Raw genomic sequence first — 25,730 nt, 5'->3', positions numbered from 1 at the left:
TCTTCCTCTTAAATAAATTATTGAGTCTCCATCTTCTTTTTATACACATAATGCTGTCTATGAACCCCCTAAAAAAAAACTATTAATTTACTACTTTATAATCCCAAACATAACTGTCAGGCATGTTGGATAACTGCTAATAATGCTATGAAATGAATCCATTTCTTAGATATATTTTTATGGTAGCAGTCTTTTAGCTGTAGCCCTGTTCAGTTTAAAGTCTTGAGGAAAAGTGAAGAGGGGAAACAAACATATCAAAGCAATAAGTGGCTTGTTTGTAAAATTAAAAAAGTTATTTTCACTCTGTATAACTAAGGCAAAATACAGCCCCAGTAACATCTCAATCAAACATATGGTATGCTAACACATCAACCCCAAAAACAAAAAATCTGAAAATAATGAATTTTAAGTCATTGTTTCAATTCTGATATAGAGGGCTTTATGTTGGACTAGTGATAACTTTTTTTTACAGCCATTCATAAATTGGTGGCAGGAGTTATCCAGATTCTGTCACATAAGCTCACAAAGCATAACTCTATGATACTGAATAGCAGTGTTTGAATTCTCTTGTTCACCATGCAGCCCTGTAATTACTTCTGAAAAAAATGTCCACTCTGATCTGTATCATGTAGATTCAAAGAATTTAAATGATGTCTTAGTGTTTCCTTCCGTTTTGAAGATATTTTCAAACTTCCTGGGATCTTTTGCAGATGAGGGGGGGATATTTTCTGAGAGAACTGATTGGTTGGGGCAGGGGATCCTTTATCGTCAATAGATTTCTCTCAACATGAGCCATGTCAGAATGGGTAGCTGAAGATATATAATGGTTTTTCCCCATTGGGAAATTGGGCTTTGACTTCATATTTAAAGACACAAAAGTATCGTTTAAAATAAAATGTAAGAAAATTTGTTAAAATAGAAGTAAAAGAATAAATGGTAAAAGTAAAGTAAATTTTCAACGTTAACATGATCAACCTTGGAAACTCAAGCCTTAAACCTGAAGTTACCTCATTTAGCCACAGCATTAATCACAGCATACCTGAGGACTGTTGGAGCAGAGAAAGACGTGATTAATGAGAACCAAACAAACCACTAACCTGGCAAATAACTTCCTCTATAGTTCTTCCACATGCTGTTTCTTTCTGTCCTGGGTGTCATTTCTAGAAAGTGAATCCTGCTTGTTGGCAGGTGTTGAAACATGACATGATCAGATAAGCAATAGCAGGAAGAGACATACAGGTAAATGTTGAAAGTAAACATCTAGTTTAGATAAGATCAGTTGAACCCCTTAAGAGCATGACTCAATGCTTTTCTAACAAAACTTCGAGACTAGAGAAGCACTTGGCTAACAGATTTCTTTTATTTTTGAGCTGTTGTCTTAATTAGTTGTCTTAGAGGAGGATTTCTTCCAGTAAATCATTATCAGTCTTGTTGGAATATTTCCAAGCCAAGATATTCTTTATTTAATTAACAGAAACAGAATCCACACCACAGTGCAAAGGTGGTTTGCAAACTTTTAATCAGACAAAAAAAACAAAAACAATAAATTACAAGAATCTTGATGAATAAATATTAAGCAATTTCTGTTACCTTCATTTCAGCTGTGCACTGACAAGACCGACAGCAGTACGAAGGCAGGCTTTAAAGAGCCTTTAGGTTAAACTGAGGACAGTATCTGATGGTGAGATTCCTCTGTTGATGGCTTCATCAGGTGTTTAACTGTACAAGCCTGATCAGTTAAAGGTTTCCAGTTTTACTAATATCTAAATCACCACAAAATTATGTCATTTTTAATCTGTGAGAATCCAATATTTTGAAGCTTAATTCAGATTCACATTTCTCTCCTGGAGGAATGTTTTGTGTAGCCAAACCAGACCAAATCCCACATGTCAAAAGGCTCTCTGGCCAATTGGACTCATTTTAACAGTCATTGCAATAGATTAACAGAAGAGTGGGAGTCCTATCCAGAGGACACACGGTCACAATTCTGCAGAGGCAAGGCTTTCTAAATCTGATGTTTGAGGAAACAGAGGTCTGGCACTGGTTTAATCTGCACCAATCTGATGTCAGAGGTTGTCAGTGCTGAAAGTATATCTGTTCAGAAGGTAACAAAAGAGGAGCCTCTGTATGAGCTCCTCTTACAGAGAAGGTCCAAGTGCCTCTGCAGCTTCAATCAGGTCCATCTTCAGCAGGACTGTGCTGGTTCTCTGCATGTTTTATCCTCTACAGCCCCTTGAGGGTGGAGACCTTCTTCTTTCGAGCGGCTAGCATCTCATAAAACGGGTCTTTGCTAATAGCAGCCCTGCAGGAAGAGGAAGATGGATGACGATTAGACTCTGGTATCCGTTTGATCACATGCAGCAGAAACAAGTGACTCACTTGATGCTCTTGATCCACTCATCTTTCTCCTCAGCAGTTGGAGCAGAGATTCTGTAAAACGTGTGGTTCCCCTCCACGACACGGCCGTCTGCCTCGGTCTTACAGGCCTTAATCACCTGATCTTTGTGGTTGGGGATGAAGAGCTCAAAGCAGTTCTGGGAGAGATTGTAAAAAATAAATAAATACAACAGCAGTTTGTATAACCTTTCAAACGGCACAAATTCCCCAAAACATACATATTAAAACCTCTTAAAAAAATTATTGTAGTTAAAATCTTTCCTGTCTGGGCATTTTTCTCTTTTTGGAGACATTTTCTTCACAAAAAAAAAAAAAAAAAAAAAAGGAGAGAAATTTACTGGTTTCTTGGAGTCTTCAACTTCTCTGATACTCAGATTTTCCAGTGGAATGATTCCCCTGGGTTCCTTATCCTTGTAAACAGAGAGAGAATAAATTATAGTTTGAGAGCAGCAAGTACCATTTATACCATCATTGGTTGGCTTTGTTTATGCATAATACCAAACAAGTACTCACAGTGGTGTATTCAAAGTAGTACAGGCAGTTATCTGTGAGAATAAACCAGCGTCTCTTCCAGGTCTTCACTCGTCCACCTGGGAAGAGATCACAGATGAGCTGTGACGTCCTCAAAAACAAAAAACTGGACTTTTAGAGCAAACACTGATGTACACTGACAACACAAATCAGCAGGTTAATCAAAAAAACTGTCTGCAGAAGCTGAGGTTAAAACATGGGCCAGCAGTGAGAAGCAGATGTGAAACTAGCATCAGGAAGCAGCAGCTTACAGCAAAGGGTGATCATCTAAGTTTATTTTGACTGCAGCTGTGGTGCCAAGGTGAATGCACTCAGCCAGTGGAAGTAAAGAGGTGGAGGGGAGGCAGCTCAGTGGCAAAACTGTGCATTAAAGCTGGACAGTTTAAAGAGTACATACCTCCTGGAGTCAAAACCATGAAACACAAACAAGAAGAATGTCAATAAGAATATTATCAAAACAATGCATGTCAAATTTCTTAAGTGTTTTTACACATATTGTCCACTAGAGGGGCAGGTTGTTTACAGTAATTTAATGCTGTAAACCAAAAAAGGATTGATACAAATTGAATGAACTGAACAGTTTTGCTTCACGTACCAAGTTTTAACAGCCAGCCTTCTCTGTCAGGGTTGAAGAAGGTGTGTGTGAGGTCGTTCCCATCATCCTCCGGGATCTTAAAGGGTTCGTTCTTGATGCTGTCGTACAGATTCTGCAAAGGGTGAGGTACAGATCATTAAGGGTTTGAAATAGTTTTTGTTTCCTCAAATCAGGTTTGATCCACAGTTGGTCCAGTGTTGGTGTGATACACGGCCAGTACTGTGAGATTAAATCTTTATATAAACATTAATGGCTCTTTTCAGAATACAGACACCAGCTGTGAGCACAGCTGCAGCTACTTTCGAAGGGTGAAGCTGGTCTTTGACTGCATTAAAAATGGTTAATTTAGCTGTACAGCTCAATGTATGATCACAATAGTTACAACAAGCACTGCACATACAATCACTGTATGTAGCTATTATAAAATATTGTGTTGCATTTTTAACCATAACAACCAAAAGTATATTGTTGCCATGGCTACTGCTAGTGTACCAATCAGCCTCAACAGTGGTCAGAGTTTTCACTTGAAACGAAATGACACTGTCTGAGCAGCCACAGCTGGAGGTGCACTGACTCCGCATGGTTCCAGCTCACAGACTGCTACATGATAATGTATCACAGCACAGCTCACCCTTTCTGTAAGGATGACGGAAACTAAATTTATATGACCATGAAGTAAGTTTCCCACCTTGTCCTTAGTCTGTAGTTCTGTCTTCAAGAGATTCATCATTTTACAACATTTTACCACTTTTATGTTTAACCCTGACAAAGAATCGACTTTTTATTAACATTTAATTTATATTAAGCTAACATGATTTCAGATCAAATGTTCTTTCCTCGTGTGACCATTAGTCTAATATCCCGGCTAACTGTGAGGGTTGTCTTTTTAGGAAAAAATCATTTTGATTTTTAGTGAGTCTGTGGTCACATTTTAGTAAAGCGAACTGGGTAATAAAAAAAGAGGGGAATTTGTACAAAAGGCAAAATTTTCTGTTTCAGAACATAACTGACTCTGAAGTGAGGCTGTGGGTTTTGTCTTAAATCCTTCACACAAGCTGAAAAGACTTCTGAGGAGAAAAGGAATAAAACAAGAGAGGCGTTTTAATGACAGATTTGAAAAATTGTGAACAAAGAAAGTCAGAACTCTGCTATGATTCAAGAACAAGAAGTTACAGGTACATTTCCCCTGAAAGCGAGCGTCATGAGTGCTGTTTGCTCTTTAAATAAGACATAACAGTCTGCTGAATGTGAAGACACTGAGATGTAACCGTACCACAACAAATTTATCAGTCTACATAACGTTAGACCGATACAGTTCGGTACACTGTTATTGTGTCTGTGCATGGCAGATGCATCGCAGAGTGAGATGAGCCGCTTGTGTCAAAGCTGTTGCAGGAAAATGAGTTTCACTTACTCGGAGCAGGTCCTCCGGCAGGTCTCCTCCATCATTGATCCCTCTGTTCATCGCAGTGAATCTCTGAACTGAAGGTTTGTCCTTCACATTCGGGTTGTGCAGACTTGTGTTTAACATGATCACAGCAAACGACAAAACGTAACATGTATCTTAAAAAAAAAAAAACAGAATGTGTTTAAAACCCGGGAATTCAAATAAAATTACGTTTTAATAAAATTTATCCAAAGATTATATACATGGTTCCATTTAAATATTTGCAATGATATGTTTGAGGAATCTCAAAGTTTGACAGATTGTACATGTAAAGATAGAAACATACAATAAATATAAATAAAAACTAATGATAATTGGTGTTTTATTGCTTGATAAAATCTTAGAGCCTTACAGTACAGCACATGACTGGAATACATTCCATAAGTAATACAAATAATAATAATTTATTTTTTAATGCTGAAAATACCTGTGCTCTGAAACACTCCCCGGTTACAGTGACAGTATCGCTGGGCGAACGCCTCCATCATACGGTCGATCTTCTGAGCCTCGCCAGGAAGCCTGAAGCTCCACAGAAACTGCCGGAGAGCCTGAACAAGGTTCAGGTCTGTAAACTCGTGTAACTCAAGGAAGGCGTGCAGAACTTTGATGTTGAAGTCATCTCTGCACAACACACAAAATACCACATGATCACACACCCACATGCACATGTACACACACATACATGAGGAGTAAACTAATATCACTACTGACGGTGATGAAAACAGAGGACAACACCAGGTAGTAGCTAGAAAATAATTGCAGTGTCATGTTCTTGGTATTGTTCATGTAGACTGTCCTTTGTTATAACTTAGGAAATTGGGACACTTGTGTTTTTAGTTGGAAGGAACATTAATATTACTTGCCTCTCCCCAAGGTAGTCGCCAATGGCTGTCTTATTAAGCCCCTCTCCTTTGTAGAGAAACTGGGCAATTTCTTCGCTGGTGTTTTTCAGCAGTGAGCTGTCAATCAAGAAGCGAATCCCCTGGGAGAGAAAAATCAGAAGTGAAATCTAGTCTGAATATCATTAAAAATACGAACATGTTCCTCGAGGTGTCTGAACACAAAGAAATGAGTCTATATCAAGAAAGTTACAAATAACTGGTCATTTTGTTTTATTTGTAATTAAACCATTTCAACTACATGTAACATGCTAACCTGAAAAAAATAAATTAATTGATTTTCGATTGCCAGTTAAATGTCAAAGAGAATATTATTTAAAATCTTCTTTTCATGAACTTAAATAAATAAATAAACAAACTTTTTTTACCTTTGTAGGGTCCATGTTAAACTTCTTTCGGCCCATTGCCATCTGTTTATTTCTCTGCATACTTTTCCTAAAAACACATAAATACACCATCACCATTTACATGATCAATAATTCAGATGTTCTTTTTAGGTGATAATACCACCCATAATTTTCTGATTTTCTTCACTTGGATGTGCGGATTGTCCCTATTTTCTCTGTTTTATATCAGTCCAGTGAACCTGGAGGACACATTTCTAGCCCTTTTTATTACAGACCTGAAGATTTTGGTACATTGCACCTGCTTTTAAATAATTTGTCACACACAATAAGCATTCTGAACATTTTATGTTAATTTCTCTGGTACTTCTCTCACCGTTTATAGCATCAAGATATATCATCTAAAACAATGATCATAATTCAACAAGGCAGCTGGAAATTTCTTTTGATGTCCTCTTTGAATATACAAAAGTTGAACAGTGCTATTAGCTAAACACAGTGAAGAAAAATGGCATGTTCTGAGACACATTACCTCTCTTCAGTCAAGCCCAGGTGTTCAATCTCATTGGTCACCTCTGCTATCTCATCCTTCAGCCTCTGAGAACAGACAGAGAGGAGGAGGATAGGGAATAAAGAAAATGGATCATTAGTTTTACAACACTGAAGCTAAAAGGAAACAGACTCACACCAGATATCGGACCCTTTGTGTAACACTGCACAGATGCTTTGATCTTATTGTCACAATAAATTATCTATAATTCTCCATTTCAGCTACATTTCACAACTGACACTTTCTGCCGAAGTGATGGCCCACTGAAATCCCTACGAGTTTGGATATGATTCACACAATCTTCCTCTCAGCAGGAGTTTTGTACAACAGCTTCCCTTTGCAGAGAATCTTCTCTGGGATCTGCAGCACCTGTTTGGGGTCTGAACTCATCACCCCCAGCCTGTTTCCCCCTATCCACTTCTCTCCCCTCCCATGTGCTGACCCAGATTTATCAGTCTACAAACCCCCCGTTTGAGCGTCACACACGGGTAGACGGGAACATATGAGATCAAAGACTTTGATGGCTTAGCAAAGCTGCTTGGGCAAGGCAGGGGTTATAAGAGGAAAGAAGAGGGAAGAGAAACAGATGTAAAACCACTGAGCCAGCAGAAAATAATTGAAGCAGATGATTAAAGAAGAGAAACAGAAATAGAGAAGGCGGCTGTCTCAGGCTGGATCAGGTACAACTCTCTGTGAGTGAATCTATTCGAAAACAACTACAACACCTCAACCTGAAGTAAATAAGATTCCTCAATGTGTGTTTCCATGGCTACACTCTTATAAACGAAGAACGTCCTCCATCTCCATTACTGGAATATTTCACGGTTCATTACCCATCAGTCGCCGAGGGCAAGACAGGGCGGGGCTTAGAGCAGAGAAACGCCAAAATGAGCTGCCCTCAGTAACACACTCCATCCATCAGTTTACAGTGTCTGCCTGGAGGCCACGTGCTTCTTTGTGTGGGCTGTGGATTCCCACTTTAAAAGCTTTTTTATTCAGTCTGAACTCTGTTCTGAATCACCTTGTCAAATCCTTTCTTTTAATAAGTTTTAATTAAAATTCTTTAGGTGTGTTTGAAGTTTTTTTTTGTGTTTGATCCGTGCTGGACATCTGTGCAGCAGTAGAGGAATTATTTAGCAAAATTCTGCTAAACAAATCAGATTGTTCTGTGTTCCTGTAGCTCCTAAAGTAGATCAAGTTCAGTATCATGTTTACACACTTTATCCTTTCTGCACATTTAATCTAATGACATTTCTATCCAACACTGATTACAAACCAGGAAGCATGTGATAGAAGTTTTTAAATATTTTCGGTTTCAACATGTTAATGGAATTATTTGTATTGTTTTTGCTAAGTAACACTCTTCAATTAAACTTACTAACAAAAATAAAAATGATGCCAAAACAACATAGCCTTTCAGTGAAGCCTGTTAAATTACTAGTTAATTTTCAGGCTCCTTATGTGCAACTAGTAAAAGAAAAATGAATCTAATTTAATAACTAGTTAAATCATGTTTACTTTATCGATTCACAGCTTTATAATGACAGAATCCACTTCAGATCATTTTCACATGAGAAACCAGCATAACATCCAGTTTTCCCTAAAAATCAGATATGGAGAGAAAGGTAAAAAGTGAGCATTGGTAATTTCATGGTTTAGGGCTTCTATTCCGCATTCATCATTTATATTATGATAATCCAACCAGCTCCGTCCCATGTCTTGCAGACATAAAGAGCTGACACAGCCAATCACTTATTTAAAGGTTGTACAGGAACAGCTGCAGGTTAACTTGTCCCTCTGGGCAAAAGAGGACACAAACACATATACATGAGGGCGTACAACCCCCCAAACAATGAGGATCATTTGTTTTGAATGTGTACAGTAATGGTGGTCATACCCATAACCCCCCCCCCCCCTACCCTACACTAGAAGCCTACGAACACACCTCTCCAGGCACACTGGTCTAGACATGGAGGTCCACATTTACTCAAGGACACAGAGAGGAGACAGAATGTGATGTTCAAACAAAGAGGGAAAACACAAAGCCAAAGAAAACAGCAGTTTCTAAATGGTCATTTTCCAGTTTGAGATGTATGAAATATTTTAAAAAGGAAATGTTACTAAATGAATTCAGACAACACAGATCACAGCCACAAACTCACCTTCATAAGGCAGATACGCTCTCTGCCTTTATTATCATGACTAAAAGATTTCATCTTTAACAAGCTCCTAAATTCCTTTCTTCTTTATTTCTTAGTTATGCTACAATGTAGGCCCTCCCATGATGCAATTGAGCTCCTCGACTCTCCATGCTTTTATGGCCTGTAATCAACTTTGCATCTTTCCCTCCAAGGTTGTGCATTATGTTCTCTATTCTTCTCCTTGTTCCCTTGTGCAGGTATTTTTTAGTTGCATGTTTTTGGTTTTTATTATTATTGTACCAATTGATCTGCCCTTTTGTTTGTCTATGAGCCTTTTATAACACATGGTAAATGGTAAAATGGTAAATGTATTTATATAGCGCTTTACTGTACCTGGAATGATACATAAAGTGCTTTACATCATTAATTCACATTCACCCGTTCACACGCACATTCACACACTGATGGCGGAAGCTGCCATGCAAGGTGCTCAACCACAACCCATCAGGAGCAGTTTGGGGTTCGGTGTCTTGCCCAAGGACACCGGGACATGAACTCAACTTAGCCGAGGATCGTACCAGCAACCCTTAGGCTCAGCTTGGTTCTGATGGAGGTTTCTGCCTGTTGAAATAGGAGGATTTTGGGATTTGCTGGCTTTCTCTTGATACTATAAAATTTTAACTTTAAATCGTAGTATGCAATTAAGTTGAATGTTATCTTCTGGGGCTGTATGAATGAAAAAAGTCCATATCACCGACTGCATATTATAAATTAGTCATACATGGGCTTTAAACATTAACAGCTGGAAATTGAAATCTGTAAATAGAGATAGACACAAATTTAAAAACACAGGCAATTCTTATATTTATACATCTTATTACGGCTGACTGGCCTTATAGATGGCTGAGATTCAGGAAACCTATTCAAGATAAAAATAACGTGTGTTTCTGTTTGTCGTACACAGTTTTTGGCTCCAGATGAACTCAGCAGGGATTTGGCTCAGAATTTAAAAAACTGATTTAAGTAATAAAAGTGGAAGTGTAAATCAGCAGGTATTGATACATTTTGTGAGCATGTCCTTACTTTTATGTCCTGCAGAAGCTCTTGTTTTCTGCGGCGGATGCTCTCCAGCTCCTGTCGCTCCTCTGGACTGAGGTCATCAGGCACTGAAGGCAGAACAAAACACAGCACTCAAATACAAAGATCAAATATTCTCTATTCCTGCACACAGTAACAGTACTGTACATGCACACACTCATGTACAAAAGAAAGGAGACCTGAAAGTCCTACGGATCTGGGTCACTATGGTAACACCATCTTTGATCCATGAGATTACACCCCCATTACCACAGAACAGTTTTATACTAATGTGCACACACACACACAGACACACACAAATCTAAAAATGTTGGCTTTTAGCAAAAATAAAAATGAATCAAAGTATAGAAGTAATCACAATACATATGAACTCAAACCAGGCGCTTTTATAGACCCACAACCTGACCAGGGTCTATCCCTGCCTGCTTCTTACACTTAGGCAGCGATTAAAAAAAGGCATAGAAAACTCATCTAACTTTAAAAACTAAAAGCAGAAAAAGGTTGAGATTATAAAATTATACAAATCAAACATGTTTAACTTTTTTCTATTTAAGGATTTGGTGTCATACTGAATATTAGCAGTACTGTCTGTTTTCCTCTTAGCAAAGTTAGACAAATGAAGAACTGTAGGGGTAGGAATATAAACCTACAGGAAAAAAAAATGAAGAAAACAACTAGGAGGAAAGGGACCGTTAACCACATATTGTATTTCCTTTACAATTAGCAAAAGTCCACAGTAATGGAATTAATAAAACAAGGCAGGACATAAGCTATTTATATAATATAAACTGTAACATTCATGGTTTCCAGATGATAAATCCTAATATATATGGTTATCAATGCTGCTATGGCGCTTCTGAAGTATCATTCATTCTTTCTACTCCAAATATAAGTCATCCTAAACAATAACAAACAAAAACAGCAAGAGCTTACAAGCGAAACAACGTCAAATGATTAAAAGTTATATTTAACTTTATAAGTTCCAGCATCTGTCCAGCTCAAGTGACCGTGTTGTTTTCTTCCCTCCATCTGAAACACACCCCTAACTGTACATGAACAAGTGTGTACTCTGATAGAACAGAAGTTCATGCACCCAAAGACACACTTAATATCTGCAAACCCATGATAAGAAGGCTAATGCATATCTGTCAGAGTTTTGGTTTTTCTCAGGAAAACTTAAGAAAGAAGTACAGGAAAAGGAATGGCAGTAATGAGAAAAGGAGTTTTTTGTGTTGGTAGCACATCTGCATATGGAAGATCTCATAAATCTCATATATACAGATCTTCATATATACAACTGCACTGACAACCACTGCATTTCCACTTCTGGATGCCTCATAATCTAGATTTTTTTACAAGTATTTAAACAGGTATAAATAAGAAAAGGAGGTATAATGGGCTAAATTAGCGCTGAGTATCATTACAGTCACATTATAATAGTCCTGCTGAGAAATTCATGTTAGGTGTTCATTTCACTTTGCTTTGGCCATGTCAGTAAGAACTCTATAGAATCAAAGTGAGACCAGGCCTTATCAAAACTTTAAGACATGGAATTTTTCAGGGTCATTTCAGTATTTATATTATCTCTATTTTACTCTGACATAACACGCTTTTACTAGTAAAAATATATTTCTTTACCAAACAAATAAGACTTTAAGATTTTTATACCCTCAACATTATAATGTGCCTTTAAGCAAGCAATATTTACGACAGAGTGACTAAAATAATAAAGAATATTAGAAATGGTATAAGTATAAAGCTTTATCTAAGATTTTTTCAATGGATCAATTCGACATTGGATTACCAGTAACGCTAACACCATAATTCTGTCCCTGTTCATTTATGTCCTCTTCCCAAAAGTCCTCTCAGTTCCCTTCCATCACTTAATAAAAAAAAAAAAAAAAAAAAAAAAAGCAACAAGGTTGTCTCTACTGCTTTCCCCGGTTTCCCAAAACACATCAAATCCTGTCCCACCACTAACAATGTTTAACAAACTTTAAAAGATCACAATCCTGGATAAATATATTATATAAATATATATTGCAAATGTGTACGCACACACTGATGTACTGACTCATCACATGCATACCCCTCACCCAGGGAAAGGTTTAAGTAGGTTGGAGCTCTTATTATAACCCTGAGGATAAGAATATCATATCATTGTGAGATGAGGCAGTTAAACTGGTATTTACAGTCACTTCCTCTCTCTGCCTTTTTATTCAGAGAGGGTTGTTGTTTATGACAGCTTATAAAACAATGACCTATTGTGTTTTCTTAAACACAAAAACATATGCATTCTACATAAATAACCTCATATCGTCGCACTTTTTAACCAAGCTGCTCCATCAAGTAAGTTTGTGTTGGCAAGAAATGAGACAACTTGTTACAGAAAGCTGCTGCTGATCAGCTGCTAATGACCTACATTTGCTCTTTATTTTTTGTTCATTGTCTAGTTAATAAGTTATGCTACACATTGCTTCCTCTTGAAGATTCACCGGCATACAAAGGGAGAAAAAACCAACCCAAAAAACATGAATCAGTCTGCATTTACCGTATGTTCTACTTAGGTTTCCTGCTTTCATTGGTTTGCACAGGAAGACGTGACGACTCACACATCCACATATACACATTTCTGCAAAAAGCCCCAATATACAGTTATTGTGATGACACATCACACATCTACATATCTGTGTCACAATCTTGATGCTTATACCAGAGAAGACTTCTGAATGACTTCACCATCGCTTTCAATGTCCAGAAGAACCAACGCAGCCAAAAATATTCAGTCAAGGTTTGAGTCTGACTCCAGATGTGGTTATAGCTCCAAATCTAATAGAAAAAAAACACAGTTTCTTTACAGTCCAGTTTGCGTGTCACACGGTGCAGTAATAAGGCAGTCTTTCCTGAGTTTGTCAATCCCAGTTCCAATCCTATAGTCCTCCAGTACAGCCTCCCTGCGTCGCTAATCCTTAGATACCGATTACAGCAAAGGGGGAGAGAGGGAAAAAGAGGGAGGAGGGAAGCCAGCCTGCAGCTAAATGGTCAAAAACTGTGTGAGGGGGAAACCTTTAAACTTTCATCTCTTCCTTTTCCTTCTGTCCATCTAAACTCCTCCTTGGTCCCTCCCTCCCCCCATCAATTTACCAAACATCAAACACAGACTCCCCCTGCAGGGACGGCAGTGTCCGAGAGAGAAATATAGGTGGGTGCTGCAGTTTTGCATGAGTCTTAAAAGTAACTTATGATATAGAAATGATGAAGCTGCAGACACTTGGGTCTACTGTTACTGCTCATCACATGTGTTTGCTCACAGAAAAGAACATGACCCAAGACCCAAGGCAAGAACTTTTGTTTATGACACGAAAAATATTAGTACTTTCCGATGGAGACCTTTACAGTTGGTTGCTGTTCACAAAGAAATAATTGTCAATTTTTAGTGTTTACAAAGCAATAATTGTACATTTCAGAGTTCCCTGGCCTGAGGATAACTAGCTGAGGAGATTGATGTAATCCCACTTTCTTACTAGTTGTATTCATACTGCCTTAAGGCACAAAAGTACAATAATTAAGGAGACAATAACTAATTAAAACAACAAAGTATACGGGGGTAAATATAAAGCCAGAAACAGGAAATAAAAACATCTAAATGTGACAGGAAGAGAAAGTAAAGCGGTTCCTTTTAACGTGTCTACACTTTTTTTTTTCTTTCCTTTTTTGTCTTAAAGGATTAGAAAAAAAAAATATTTTCCTACAAATCTGAGAAATCACTTCACAGAAATTGTGGGACATTTGTTTGACATTCAATTTTAAACAAAGTGTGCCCAAAACAAAGATGATATGTCATGTTGCATTATGAAGTTAATGTCAACAGATGATTGCTTAAAATAAATAAATAAATAAATAAAATTAATTGAGAGAGCCTCTGGAGAGGCAGTTTGCGTTAATAAACCATAGCAGAAGAATGAGAAAAAGTAGAAATAATGTAAAAATTATAATAAAAAATGTTATTTTTTTGTTTATTTTTAGTAAACTTGTTTTACAAAAGTAAGTTAAAATTATTCAAATTATTATAAACGGACATTAAGCGATATGTGATAACAGTGAAAGGTTTAAATAGTATTTAATTTTTTTAATAGCTTTTAATTATGTTTACTCAATTTGGCCGTTTTGTAATTGCACTATGGGATAATGCAGAATACATCCTGTAAGAAAGGCTCAAACTGACAGGAAACACCAGTGCAGCTGTGCAGGCTTATAGTCCAAATTCAGTTCTGTTGTTATCCTCTCCACAACTTCCTACAGTCGACACAGTCCCACTCTCTGGTAACAAAACACCACAGCAGTATATGCAGCCAAGTCAAATAAGCATTTTAGGTCAATTCCTTTTTTACCAACTAATAAAAAGGGGCACTGACTGCATTTAGAGACACATGAACAGCCACACAATAAGTACAGACCCCCATGAGGTCTGGCCTTAATCCAGATAATAATAATAGATCCCTTGTACCAGTTCATAAAGACTGCCAAAGAGCATTAACACAACAGTAAGATAAGGACTTGTTGCTTTTCTTCCGCTGGCAGGATATTAAATACAAAAATACGTTAAACCACGTCATAATCATGACATAATAACGAGCCCCATTCAGTTATCTCGCTCATACAACAGTCTTCATAAAAGTTAAGCTAGTTTCAAACAGCTAACCCGGTTAGCCTTTAGGTTAGCGCTGCAAAAATAATGCGTGTCAACAAACTCACCGACTCCGTCTTCCGACTTCAAAACCATGTTGGTGCCGTTGCTCAACGTTGTCTCAAGAGGCAAAATTAAAATTTCAACTTAAAGTAAGTTTGCAAGATGAAAGGCGCGCGTTTTTATCACTCAGCTGCCGCATTAACCAGTAGTTAATGTCAACTGACTGAGTAGAGACGAGACAGCCGGTGTTGGAGAGATGGAGGAGGCGTGGCCTCACATGCGAACAACCAATCAGAGAGCAGCAACCAAACTCAACGAATACCTATTTATCAATGTAGATAGATAGATAGATAGATAGATAGATAGATAGATAGATAGATAGATAGATAGATAGATAGATAGATAGATAGATAGATAGATAGATAGATAGATAAAATACTGTAAAATAGCCTATTTGTCGATCTTGTCACTTAGTTTAATTAAATTATATAAATGATTACTCTGTGAAATGTGTGTGTGTGTAAGAAAAATCTTTAGTCATCATTTATATTATATATATATTATATTATAGTGCCTTGTATGTGTCTTTGCATACTTACAAAATAATTTTTGCCATCTTATGACCTGTTGATTTGTGTAAATGTTTAATTTTTTATCAAGATTTCTGTGTACAGAATGGCAAAAGACTTGGCAACATATCATAATCTTCTCCATCTTAATACAAGAAGAGGATGTAGGATTGAGTAAGATATACATTGTCTGGACATATTTAATCACCATGGGTGTGAAGGTGGAGGAAGCAGGTCTGCTATCAGAGATGGACGGCTTGTGTGTGAGAGAAAAAAGGAAGGGAGAGGAGAGGGTGTAGCGAAGGACAGAGGAAAAAGGGGGCAAAGGATTGCAGCTGTGCGATTGAATCAGCGCTTTATTCAGAGTTTGGACACGCCAAAAACAGGATATGTTGAGGCGGAGGGAGGAAGAACTGCTGCAGTTGAACAGTTTAAAGGGTCAAACCACAAAATTTAAAAGATATTCTTTTTATTTTTATGGAATTTAATAGCACCAAAAAAGTTTAAATGAGAGCAGCACCAACAGAAAATGCTAATGTTTAACATATTAAGATGGATGCACAAAAATCCTCTGACAGCGGTCACATCTAAAAAAACTGCACAAATTATCTAAAAATAAGAATTAAAGTTTTGGAATAGCAACTTAAAAAAATCGGTAATTGTAGGAATTCCATAACCCGGTGGCCCTAAAAAGCTCCAAACACCTCATACCATGTTGAGCCCATTCTCTAAAACTCTAATAGTAAATTTAATCCAGTAGTCGACACTTGATACAGAAAGTCTGAAGTGGGTCATTTCCTGTATTACTGATCCAGTAACCAGAGGCCCTGATAGATTCCACAAGAACAATTAGGCATAGACATCCAAAGAAGCTGAAAAAAGTATTAGTTTACTTCATGTCACATAGTTTGTCTCTTTTGATCATTATGATTATATTTGTTGTCTTTTTTATTTTTATTGTTTTGTCTTGTTCATTTATCATATTTATCTATTGTAGTTTTTGTCACTTGTGCGGCATGGGTAAATTTGTATAATCTTGCTTCTTTTGATGGTATGTTGTGTATGTTTCATATTTCTGGGATCAGACCAAGGCCTCCCTGACTCTTTGGCCTCCTGGACCTGAGCCCAGATAATCTGTTCAGTCATCCAAACTAGACGGGAACCTGTACAGCTCCACCTCTTCACCAGGTTTCATGAAATTCAGCCAAATAAAAAAAGGCGACACCTCCGCTTTCTTTTCCATCTTGACTAAGAAATTATTTTTAATACCAATACATCTGAAAATCATTTTATTAAACCCACACATTTAAATGTTGTGCATTGTCTCAACAGCCAAAGATCCCAAAGTTGTTGTTCATTATCATAGAAAACTGGAAAACAAAATGCAAATGCTCACATTTTGAGATGCTCGTCCCAATGAACTTTTCTTCTTTCTGCTTATCAAAGATAGCTAATGAATGTCAGAATAGCTGCCAGTGAGTTTTCTGGCTCTCGACTTATCTTTTCAGAAAGAGCTGGTTGTTTTCAATGTGAGGAAATAATGGAACTCTTGCATATAATTAGAATGTTAATCTGCCCATGGCAAATACATTTGGCCGCTATGGTCATCAAAGGAAGCTTTAGTACAGTATAGCCCATGGAGTAACTCTTCTTCACAGCTAAAAATGGTTTATCTGTAAAACTGTCTCTGTTGTAGCAGCAACAAGGCGTACTAAATAAAAAAGAAATTGAAGGAAATGATCAGGCTCAGCAACTGTATGTAATGAAAATGACCTGTATGAGTGAGTGTCAAGCTGGATTCATTGTGTAAAAATGACTTTTTACACGTTGATAAGATACAAAAGTACCTGCAGAGGAAGAACAGTGGGCAGTGATGGAGATTATGTCACTCCAGTACCCACTGGAGAGGAGGATCCTGGACCAGACGATGATGGGTGTGCGTCATATTCTCAAATCAAGCCCACCATCATACGCAAACACACACTGACTCATGTGTGTACATGGATACAGAAATGTCAGAAACACAGCATGGCACACACAACACTACAGAGCACTCTGTCTTGATAACTGAAAATCACCACGGCAACTGATAGCACTTTGTGCCAGTCTCGCTGTAAATGTTTCACTGTTTATCCATCACGCTGTCACACAAAATCAACATATGACACATATGTTGTTTGTTTGTTCATAACAAACTGATAACATGAGATGACATTAGTGGAATACATTTCTATGTGCGGTAAAACAAGAAAAGATGTTAGTTTTTTTTAAAAGCACTCACCTGAGGCTGCAGCAGGTGTCCCTGCTCGTACTGTAGGACAGAGAAAAGCCTGGAAACTGGATGCACACAGCTCACTCACAGTCCCCATCACAAAACAGTGTGTATTCAGCAGTTTGAAATAAATCAGCGGTTCAGGTTAACGGTGTCCTCCCAGCATCCCTTTCCTTTTCTTCCCAAAAGATCTCTGGGCTCAGTAAGAAGCTCTTTGAAAAAGCACCAGTGTTTTCCCTCCCGACGGCCACCACACTCTGCCGAACTCTCAGAAAAACACTCTCTGCTCCACTCTCTCTCCTCCCTCCTCGCTGTGGCTCACACACTTGACCTCGCTCCTGTCTCTCAGGCTACATACTTACACTGATGCAAACAAAAACAAAATCTCCATAACACACAGATATGATTTTAAAGAAGTTAGCCAAAAAAAAAAAGGTGTATAATCAAGCACACTGTTTATAGACACACACCCACTGCTGTGTCACTTTCAACAGTTGTTAAAATATTCTTGGAAGTGATGACAAATGTACGCATACACAACCGCAACCTCATATCATCCTGCTTCACACCCCCACACATGCATCAGAGCCCAGTTTAGTCAGAGCTGAGCAAAGATACACAAATCAGAGGTGCAAGAAGTATTAGTACCAGTTATGTACTTTGAAGACTTTATCAGTAAAATTGTGTTTTGAGTTACTATTGTACATAGGCATGATGTGATTTATGACCAGCCACAGTTTTTATCTGCTTGCTTTAAAGCAATGATAAAAATAAAGTATCATATTTTCAAATAAGTTAAGTATAAGTAAAATGTTTGTGTTTTGACCCTCTGGTTGGTAGATTTGTTGAAAGTGATCAGGTTTTATTTGAAAATATGCATTTTTTTTGCAAATGTTATGCAACAAAATTTGTGTATTCATGGTTATAATTCAGTTAAACGTTGTATATGAAATGATGAACTGAAAATAAAATTTATAAAATGCTGTATTCATCCGTTTTTTTTTTTTTTTTTTTAAGTCAGTCATATTATTCTGGAGAGAGATGGTTGGATCTTTTTGTCTTGCAGGTACTTGAAGAAGCCTCTGACTGAACACAATCTGTTGTATCCTCACTGTGTTGTGTAGAGTGTGAAGAATTGTCCATAACGTTCTTATGCTTATGCAACATTCTTCAGCTTTCTCCAGGAGCTCCAGATCAGTTCCCAGCACAGAGCCAACTCTATTGCTTTTGATATTTTAAAGATAATATGGACAAAAACTCACTGTTAACAATACAATGTCCTGTGTGCAGATCTTTTCCCTTACCTTGACATTTATATGCACTTTAATTCAAGTTCATTTAAATTCAAGCTAGTTAAATTCAGTTTGTTCCATTTCAGTCAAATCTGTTTCAGTATTTGTGGTCTCCGTTTATTTAAACTGTATAAATAAGAAAACAAATTGATTTAATAAAATTTTCAGTTTGTTATAGTCTCTTGTCCCAAGAATTCATGAGGTGATGCCAATTTTATTTATTTAGTGCATTTACTACAACCCAAGATTGCTCAGTTGTACAAGGAAACAATAAAACAATACATAATAAAAACATGATAAAACATAAAAAACAAAGTTAAAATAAATGTCAAGCTCATATGTGTTTGAAAGCCAGTGCAAAAAATTACATCTTAAGTAGGGACTTAAAACCAGAAAGTGTTTGAGCAGCTCTTTTGGACAATCTAGGACCAGCCACCAAAAATGTGTGATAGATGAGCGGAAAAAGTCCAATTAACAGAAAGAGACCACCAGCAGAAGCTAATTCACAGAGAAGATGGCTTTTCATCAAAAGAAACACTCGAACATTTTGTTTGCTGAAAAATCTTCTTTTAAAGAAGTAGTAATAGCTGTAGTTTCAGCACAAAGAGCAACAAGGGCTTTAATGGCTCCACTTCCAGCAGCAGAAGCAACAGCTGACTTCCAGCACAGTGAGGGGGCTTTTCATGATGTGCATGTGTAAGTATAACATCTTCATGCAAAAACATTTGAAAAATGTCAACAGTTGTCACAATAGTCCTTGCACATGTTGGAGCTGGTCCTCCATATAGACCAGCAGCAACCGAAACTAAATATAACCCCCATCTGCCATAAAAGAAGCAGTGCTGCTGTAGTAACGGCGCTGTGTGAAGGATTCTGCCATCACTGCTCGCCCAACCTGAGATTTAGCTCATTTTACTTTCTCTCACACTACATTTCCTAATGCATCACTCCATTTCTCTTTTCACTCATTAAATCTGTTTGATCCTCCTATTTCCGCTCTTCTCTCTGCAGAACTGACCTCTTTCTGTTGCACTTGACCTCATCCTTGCTTGAACTTTTTCTGCCATGGTGCAGTCACTCTTTCCCTCCCAGAGCGTCTGATCCCCCTCAGCAGGTAACAGTAAACAAGTAGGAAGATTTTGTCTTTTTAATTTTGTCAGTTGTTCTTATGAAACAACGCAGGTGGCACTGAAAACAAAATGGTTGAACAGCTGCATGGTAGTTGGATAGCCCCAATATTTATTTAGATGTATTTTCCTTTATTCCAGCAGTTTTTTTTCTCCATATAGATATGTTTTCATTAAATAAGCATTGGGCATCTAATCAATCATTAGAATAGTCCTAAAACCAAAGTTTATTTAGATAACTGATAGTGAAAATAACTACTATGATGCACAGAAGCATTATCAGTAAAAATAAGAAAGTTTCAAAGGTAAAGGCATGTAAGATAAGATAAGATAAGGATCAAAAACAGTAAAGTCACAAAAATCATAATATAAAAGAAAAATAATTATATAAATAAAAATGAGAAATTGGTGCAAATTAAATTAATTTTAATTTAGAAAAACTGAATATTAAAGTGGAGGATGTTTGTTCATTACAAATTATAATTTTATTTTCAAGTTAAAACAGTTTAAATAGTCTGACCACATCTTCCTGATTAATTCAGTAGCAGAAGAGTTACTGGGTCATAATCCTTGAGTTGACCACTCCCAGATATGCTCATCACTATTCACTTCCCTTTTATTAACAAATAATTTGGTGTGTATGCGTTGTTAATGCTGTTAGGAGCTTATCGTTTTCTGGAATGTGTTTAGCAAAAAGGTTGATGCCCCCTTCTGCACTCGGAGAAGTAACGTTTTTGTGTCCAATTATATACTTTCATAAATGCTTATGCCCAACCCTCATGCATGGAGCAGCCTGTTTGCTGACCAATCAAAGCAGGCGGGGTTTGACAAGATGAATGCAGCCTCTTTCTTCTGTTTTTACACAAAACACTAAACATGTAAGTTTATTTGTATAGCACATTTTATGTACAAGACAATTCAAAGTGCTTTACATAAAACATTAAAAGCATTACTGTGGGGTTCAGGAAGCATGAACAAGGGAATTAAAAACAAACTTTAAAAGAAATGAAAGAAATTAAATAAAAACAGAAAGAAAAAAATCTAAAATAAAATAGATCAAATGCAAGAAATAAAGTTCCAGTGTGGGGAATTAATTTTTTCCCCAACTTTATTAATCCCAACTGGGAAATTCTTTGTCTGTATTTAACCCATCCTGGTTGATAGAAGCAGTGGGCTGCCAGATTCCAGTGTTCGGGGAGCCGTTGGGGGTTAAGGGCCTTGCTCAGAGGCCCACAGTGGTTTAACTTAGTTGCCAGCCTGGGGACATGAACCGAGGTTCTCCAGACCCAAGCCCACTTCTGTAACCTCAAGACTACCACTGCTTTAACACTTGTGTAGATAATGTTTCAGGAAGCACATTTTAAACTTGGGAAGAAGGATCAGGTAAGGTGCTTTTAGAAAAAAAAAAAAAATGCATAGCTTTAGAAACAGAACAGATTGACCTGAAAGTTTCTAATAAAACAGAGAATTTCTAAAAATAGCAAACTGCTCACACCCAAAAGGTCTGATCAAAACAGGTTCCATATCCATCCTATTTTAACTTTCTGGACAAGATAAGTACAGGCTGTCTCAGGAGACAGGTTGAATTCTTTTAAATGGTGGCCACACACTCTGAATGTGTCTCAGCATCATTATGATGAAGAAACAGAGGCATATTTTTAGTTACGGTTCAGCTTACTGTCTCAGTTGGCCTGAAGTCATTTAAAGAAATAAAATACCAAGAATACAGGAAAAATAACAAAATAATCAAATCTGTTTATCTTGGAATTACAAATGACTATTTACAATTATTGAGCAAAAGTCTCCTGATGCAACTTTGAACTAATAATATCAGATACAGTCGCATTAAAAAAATTAAGGATTCTGAATATTTCTGTGGAAGTAATGTTTCTGTGTTTAACTTGTTTCTTGTGAACTACAGAAACAATGTTTAATTTTGGCCTTTTTAATTATACCAACAGGTTAATGCTTTTTTTCTGTCTTGATGTCAATTTAAAGACAGTCAGGTAACAAATGAAAAGATAAAAAAAACAACTTGAAGAAGTATCTTAATTGGGGTTGCTGTCATCCCATCACGATACAAAGTTTTAATCAGAGAGCATATTGTCATGGGCCTCTGCCACAGGGAGGACTCTCAGAGACAACATGACTTTTCCAGGTATTTATTTCAACATAATAACACAGTGCCACAACTCACACTGCTGACACCTCCAGTATCTCTCTCTCCCACACACCACCACACATATGTTTTCCCCTCCCACATCCACAGAACAACCAAATGAAAGTCTGTGTTTGGTTGATCATTTTTCCCATTTACTAATACCAATTGGTGTTGCTGGTATTGGAAAACTTGATTAGTCACCTTTAGAAAAGTACAACTTGCAAAGATCATGTTTCTGTGAAATGAACAACATGGCTAAAAGTGTGGGTGGTGTCTCAAAAAATCTACCAAAATTCCCTACAAAATTCACCCTTGTTATTACAGTCATGTGCTACCAGGTGTGTGCCAATTACAAGTGTATGACTGGCACCTGAACTGGCACCTAAATGATAGATAAACATACTGAAATGAGATTCTGGAGATCCCATATCTTCAGAATCTGGGATCCTATTCCATCATCCAGGATGACAATGCTCTCTCCTACAGAGCCAGGACCATCACAGAGCACCTCCAGAATTTGAGAGGTGAGAGGATGAAATGACTTGCTAAGAGTCCAGACCTCGACCCAACTGAACTCTTATGAGATCAGTTTGGGCATGCTGTACATGTTAGAGCAGGGATGCCCAGCTCTGGTCCTGCAGGCCACAATCCTACAGGTTTTTGATGTGTCCCTTCTCCAAAACCCCCTGACTCAAACTGATCAGTCATTATGCAAAACTTAATAGGCTGTTGGATCTATTTCATTTGAGTCAGGTGTGTTGAAGCAGGAAACATTGAAAAATCTGCAGGACAGTGGCCCTTGAGGACCGACTTTGGGCACCCCTGTGTTAGAGTGACTAACACAACCACACAGGCTAATCTTCAACAACTACTGGTTGAGGAATGGGATCCCATCCCACAGCTAAATGTGACGAGGCTGGTGACCAGCATGAGAAGGAGGTGCCAGGATGCCGAGGCTGTGTATGGATCTTCTACATGCTACTGCAGTCCCTGACCATGAAAAATTAATTAAGTATAAAAATGGCCAATATGTGTTGTCTTTTCTTTATTAGAGAGGAATTCCCCAAGCAACTCAAAACAAAATTGAAAACACTCTTAGGGAATATTGTAGGGATTTTTTGGCACATTTTTAACAGGCACTACCAGCATGTTTAGTTGTGTTGCTTTTACTAAATAAGTCCAAGGTTTCTCCTTTACTTCCACCTGTGTGTACAAAATTTTAGATTGGTTACCATTTCATTTTATGCGGACAATCAGGGACTTTTATTTAAAGAACTTGGTAATCCCCTGGCTTTTTCTTTATCTTTTTTTTTTTTGTTTGTTTGTTTGTTTTTTGCCTAATTGCTGAAATAAAAACTGTTCGTATTCCCATTTATTCAGCTACAAACACAGAGCTGTCCTTAATTATCACCACCCAGTTGAAACAAGCTGACACGAGATCTTCACATACAGTATAACTATGAGCTCATCATCTGTTACATTTTGGTGTATTAGTTAATTACTTGGTTTGTAAATTAGTTTGTTCATTCTTGTATTACATAATTCAATAAATATATGTTTAAACCTTAGCAGGGACTGAACAGGATGCTATGTCTGCTGATGGCCACTGGGTGGCATCAAAACTACAGGGGACTACTACTACTACTACTACTACTACTACTACTACTACTACTACTACTACTACTGTTTCTGCCCCCTTGTATCAATCAATGTGTTCATCGGATGCCTACAGCTTAATGATCAAACTGATGGTGTTATGATTGACATAAATCATATAATATTCATTACATAAATAAAAAAATGAAACATTACTTCTATCAGAGTTTATTGCTGGAGGTTGGAGAAATCTAAATGTGTTCTATGTGAGCCCTCTGCTGCACAAGCTAAGCATCTACAAAAGGCAAAACATGTTTATTGTAGAACTGAAGGCTTATAATTAAAGTTTTACAAAAATTCAATGTCATTTCACTGTTTTAGAGCTTAACATGAACATGTTACTGCATTTAGCACTGAGTATTTTATCAGAGAGAGACCAGTTAAAGTTTCTTCCTGCCTGTTCTGACTGTGTTAAGAAACCAGGATTACAAAGCAGAGCTTGCAAAATAACTCAAGAATCTCTTGTGTTTAAATGTTACCCAACAAGTTTCAAACACAAAGATGGAAGACAAACAAGAAGCGACAAGGGGACAGTCATGAAAACACTGTGTTCGCCCACTCATTGCCACCCTCCCACTGATACATTGACCTGTCCTCAGAATGAAGCTCAGCATGAAATCCCCTCTGTGATTGCCGCAACATTGTTTGAGACTACCAAGAAGAGAAGTAACAAAGATGACAAAACCCACCCGATCTGGGCTCTGGCTGCACATTTTTCAAATATTTTCCAAGCTGAGTCGATTACCACGTCTACTCGCTCTTCTCTCTGAACAGATGATTGTTATGCTGCACCCACATGCCGCTTGGCTGCTTAAAATATCAAGATGACAAATGTTAGGAGCTTAGATTTTATATCTAGTTGCAGAAATGCCTTAACATAAGTTTAATTCTCCTGATATTTTTCTTGCTTATAGTTGTTTCTGTGCATATGTGTGAATGAATAGAAGACATTATGCAGCTGGATTTAGATTTTTCTACAGCTCTACTCAGCAGATCCTCTCAAGCCTCTTTCACTTAAATATTTGCTACAATTTCTAAAATTATTTCATAATATTATGAGATTTAAACACTTTTTAAATATATATACTAACAATGCCTTACCATAACCTCTCTATGATTTGATATTATAGGTCCTGCAGTTTAACCTCTTAGCACCTGAATGCATTTACAATTATACAGAAGTCTGGAATAAAAAGAAAAGTAATTAAATATGAAGTATTTCATAAAATTAGTAGATGGAATAATTAACATAAAAATAAATGCATGAATTAGAGTGAGTAAAAAGCAAACACATAAATAAAATAAATCCCTGATAAAAATAAAATTAAGACCAGAAGGTGTTTGCCGCAAATTTACTACAAAAGGCATCAAGGGGTTAATTCTGCCTGCACTACAATTGTGTGTGTACAAGCAAAATGACAACAAATGGGATTGCCACTTGAGTTCAGTTATATTCACAATATAAGTGGTACCACTAGTTTCAGGTTTAACACAAATCAGTCTTACATGGTTCTGGCTTATTTATCTACGTGATTATGATGAAAAGAACCAAGGAACAAAAATAATGGGATTAATACAAATAGTACAAATAAATAAAGAGCCTACACCATGCAAGCAGCTCTGATGCCAAACTTATTCCCAAACTGTAAATGACTGTCGGTCTGACAAATTATAGAACTCTTTACTATAGTATAGTTTCCTCTTCTATACATTTTCTAATCTTAAACACTCATGTGATGTTTTATATGTATTTATTAAATCCTGTGTATACCCTCTAAATAAAAGTACTAGACAAAGTGCCATTTTACCCTGAATATGTAAGACTGGGTTTAAAAACCTTTGAGAACAGACGGTGCATAACTGTACTAAAATTTATGAATATTAATACAATTTACCCTGGTGGAAATAAATATTTAAAATGGTGTTTTCTTGAAATTCATACAGTTGTCAAGATACCTCAA

At 37.1% G+C, this 25,730-nt stretch overlaps 1 protein-coding gene across 4 annotated transcripts; it reads right to left on the bottom strand.

Annotated features, from left to right (window-relative positions):
* Nucleotides 1-1,502: 1,502 nt before the first annotated feature.
* On the bottom strand, nucleotides 1,503-17,789 carry cyth1b (cytohesin 1b). 4 transcript variants are annotated; one of them, XM_041974687.1, is made up of 13 exons: nucleotides 12,716-13,020; nucleotides 12,554-12,634; nucleotides 9,988-10,070; nucleotides 6,746-6,810; nucleotides 6,238-6,304; nucleotides 5,834-5,952; nucleotides 5,398-5,591; nucleotides 4,938-5,086; nucleotides 3,523-3,635; nucleotides 2,911-2,989; nucleotides 2,736-2,807; nucleotides 2,380-2,534; nucleotides 1,503-2,302 (listed from the first exon to the last, which is right to left on the bottom strand). In XM_041974687.1, exons 2-13 carry the CDS (start codon nucleotides 12,630-12,632, stop codon nucleotides 2,224-2,226), a joined length of 1,254 nt encoding a protein of 417 aa, XP_041830621.1. In that variant the 5' UTR covers nucleotides 12,633-12,634; nucleotides 12,716-13,020; the 3' UTR covers nucleotides 1,503-2,223. The 4 variants fall into 4 exon arrangements, with proteins under 4 accessions (XP_041830621.1, XP_041830620.1, XP_041830622.1 ...); XM_041974686.1 differs by lacking the exons at nucleotides 12,554-12,634; nucleotides 12,716-13,020 and adding an exon at nucleotides 17,543-17,789 and having other exon boundaries at nucleotides 2,911-2,987; nucleotides 3,524-3,635; XM_041974688.1 differs by lacking the exons at nucleotides 12,554-12,634; nucleotides 12,716-13,020 and adding an exon at nucleotides 14,758-14,947 and having other exon boundaries at nucleotides 2,911-2,987; nucleotides 3,524-3,635.
* Between the last annotated feature and the right edge of the window lie 7,941 nt (nucleotides 17,790-25,730).

This window comes from Melanotaenia boesemani, chromosome 21, assembly GCF_017639745.1.
Source record: "Melanotaenia boesemani isolate fMelBoe1 chromosome 21, fMelBoe1.pri, whole genome shotgun sequence".
NCBI lineage: Eukaryota > Metazoa > Chordata > Actinopteri > Atheriniformes > Melanotaeniidae > Melanotaenia > Melanotaenia boesemani.
The sequence above is the reverse complement of the archived record's forward strand: the minus strand, read 5'-3'. Positions and strand labels throughout refer to the sequence as shown.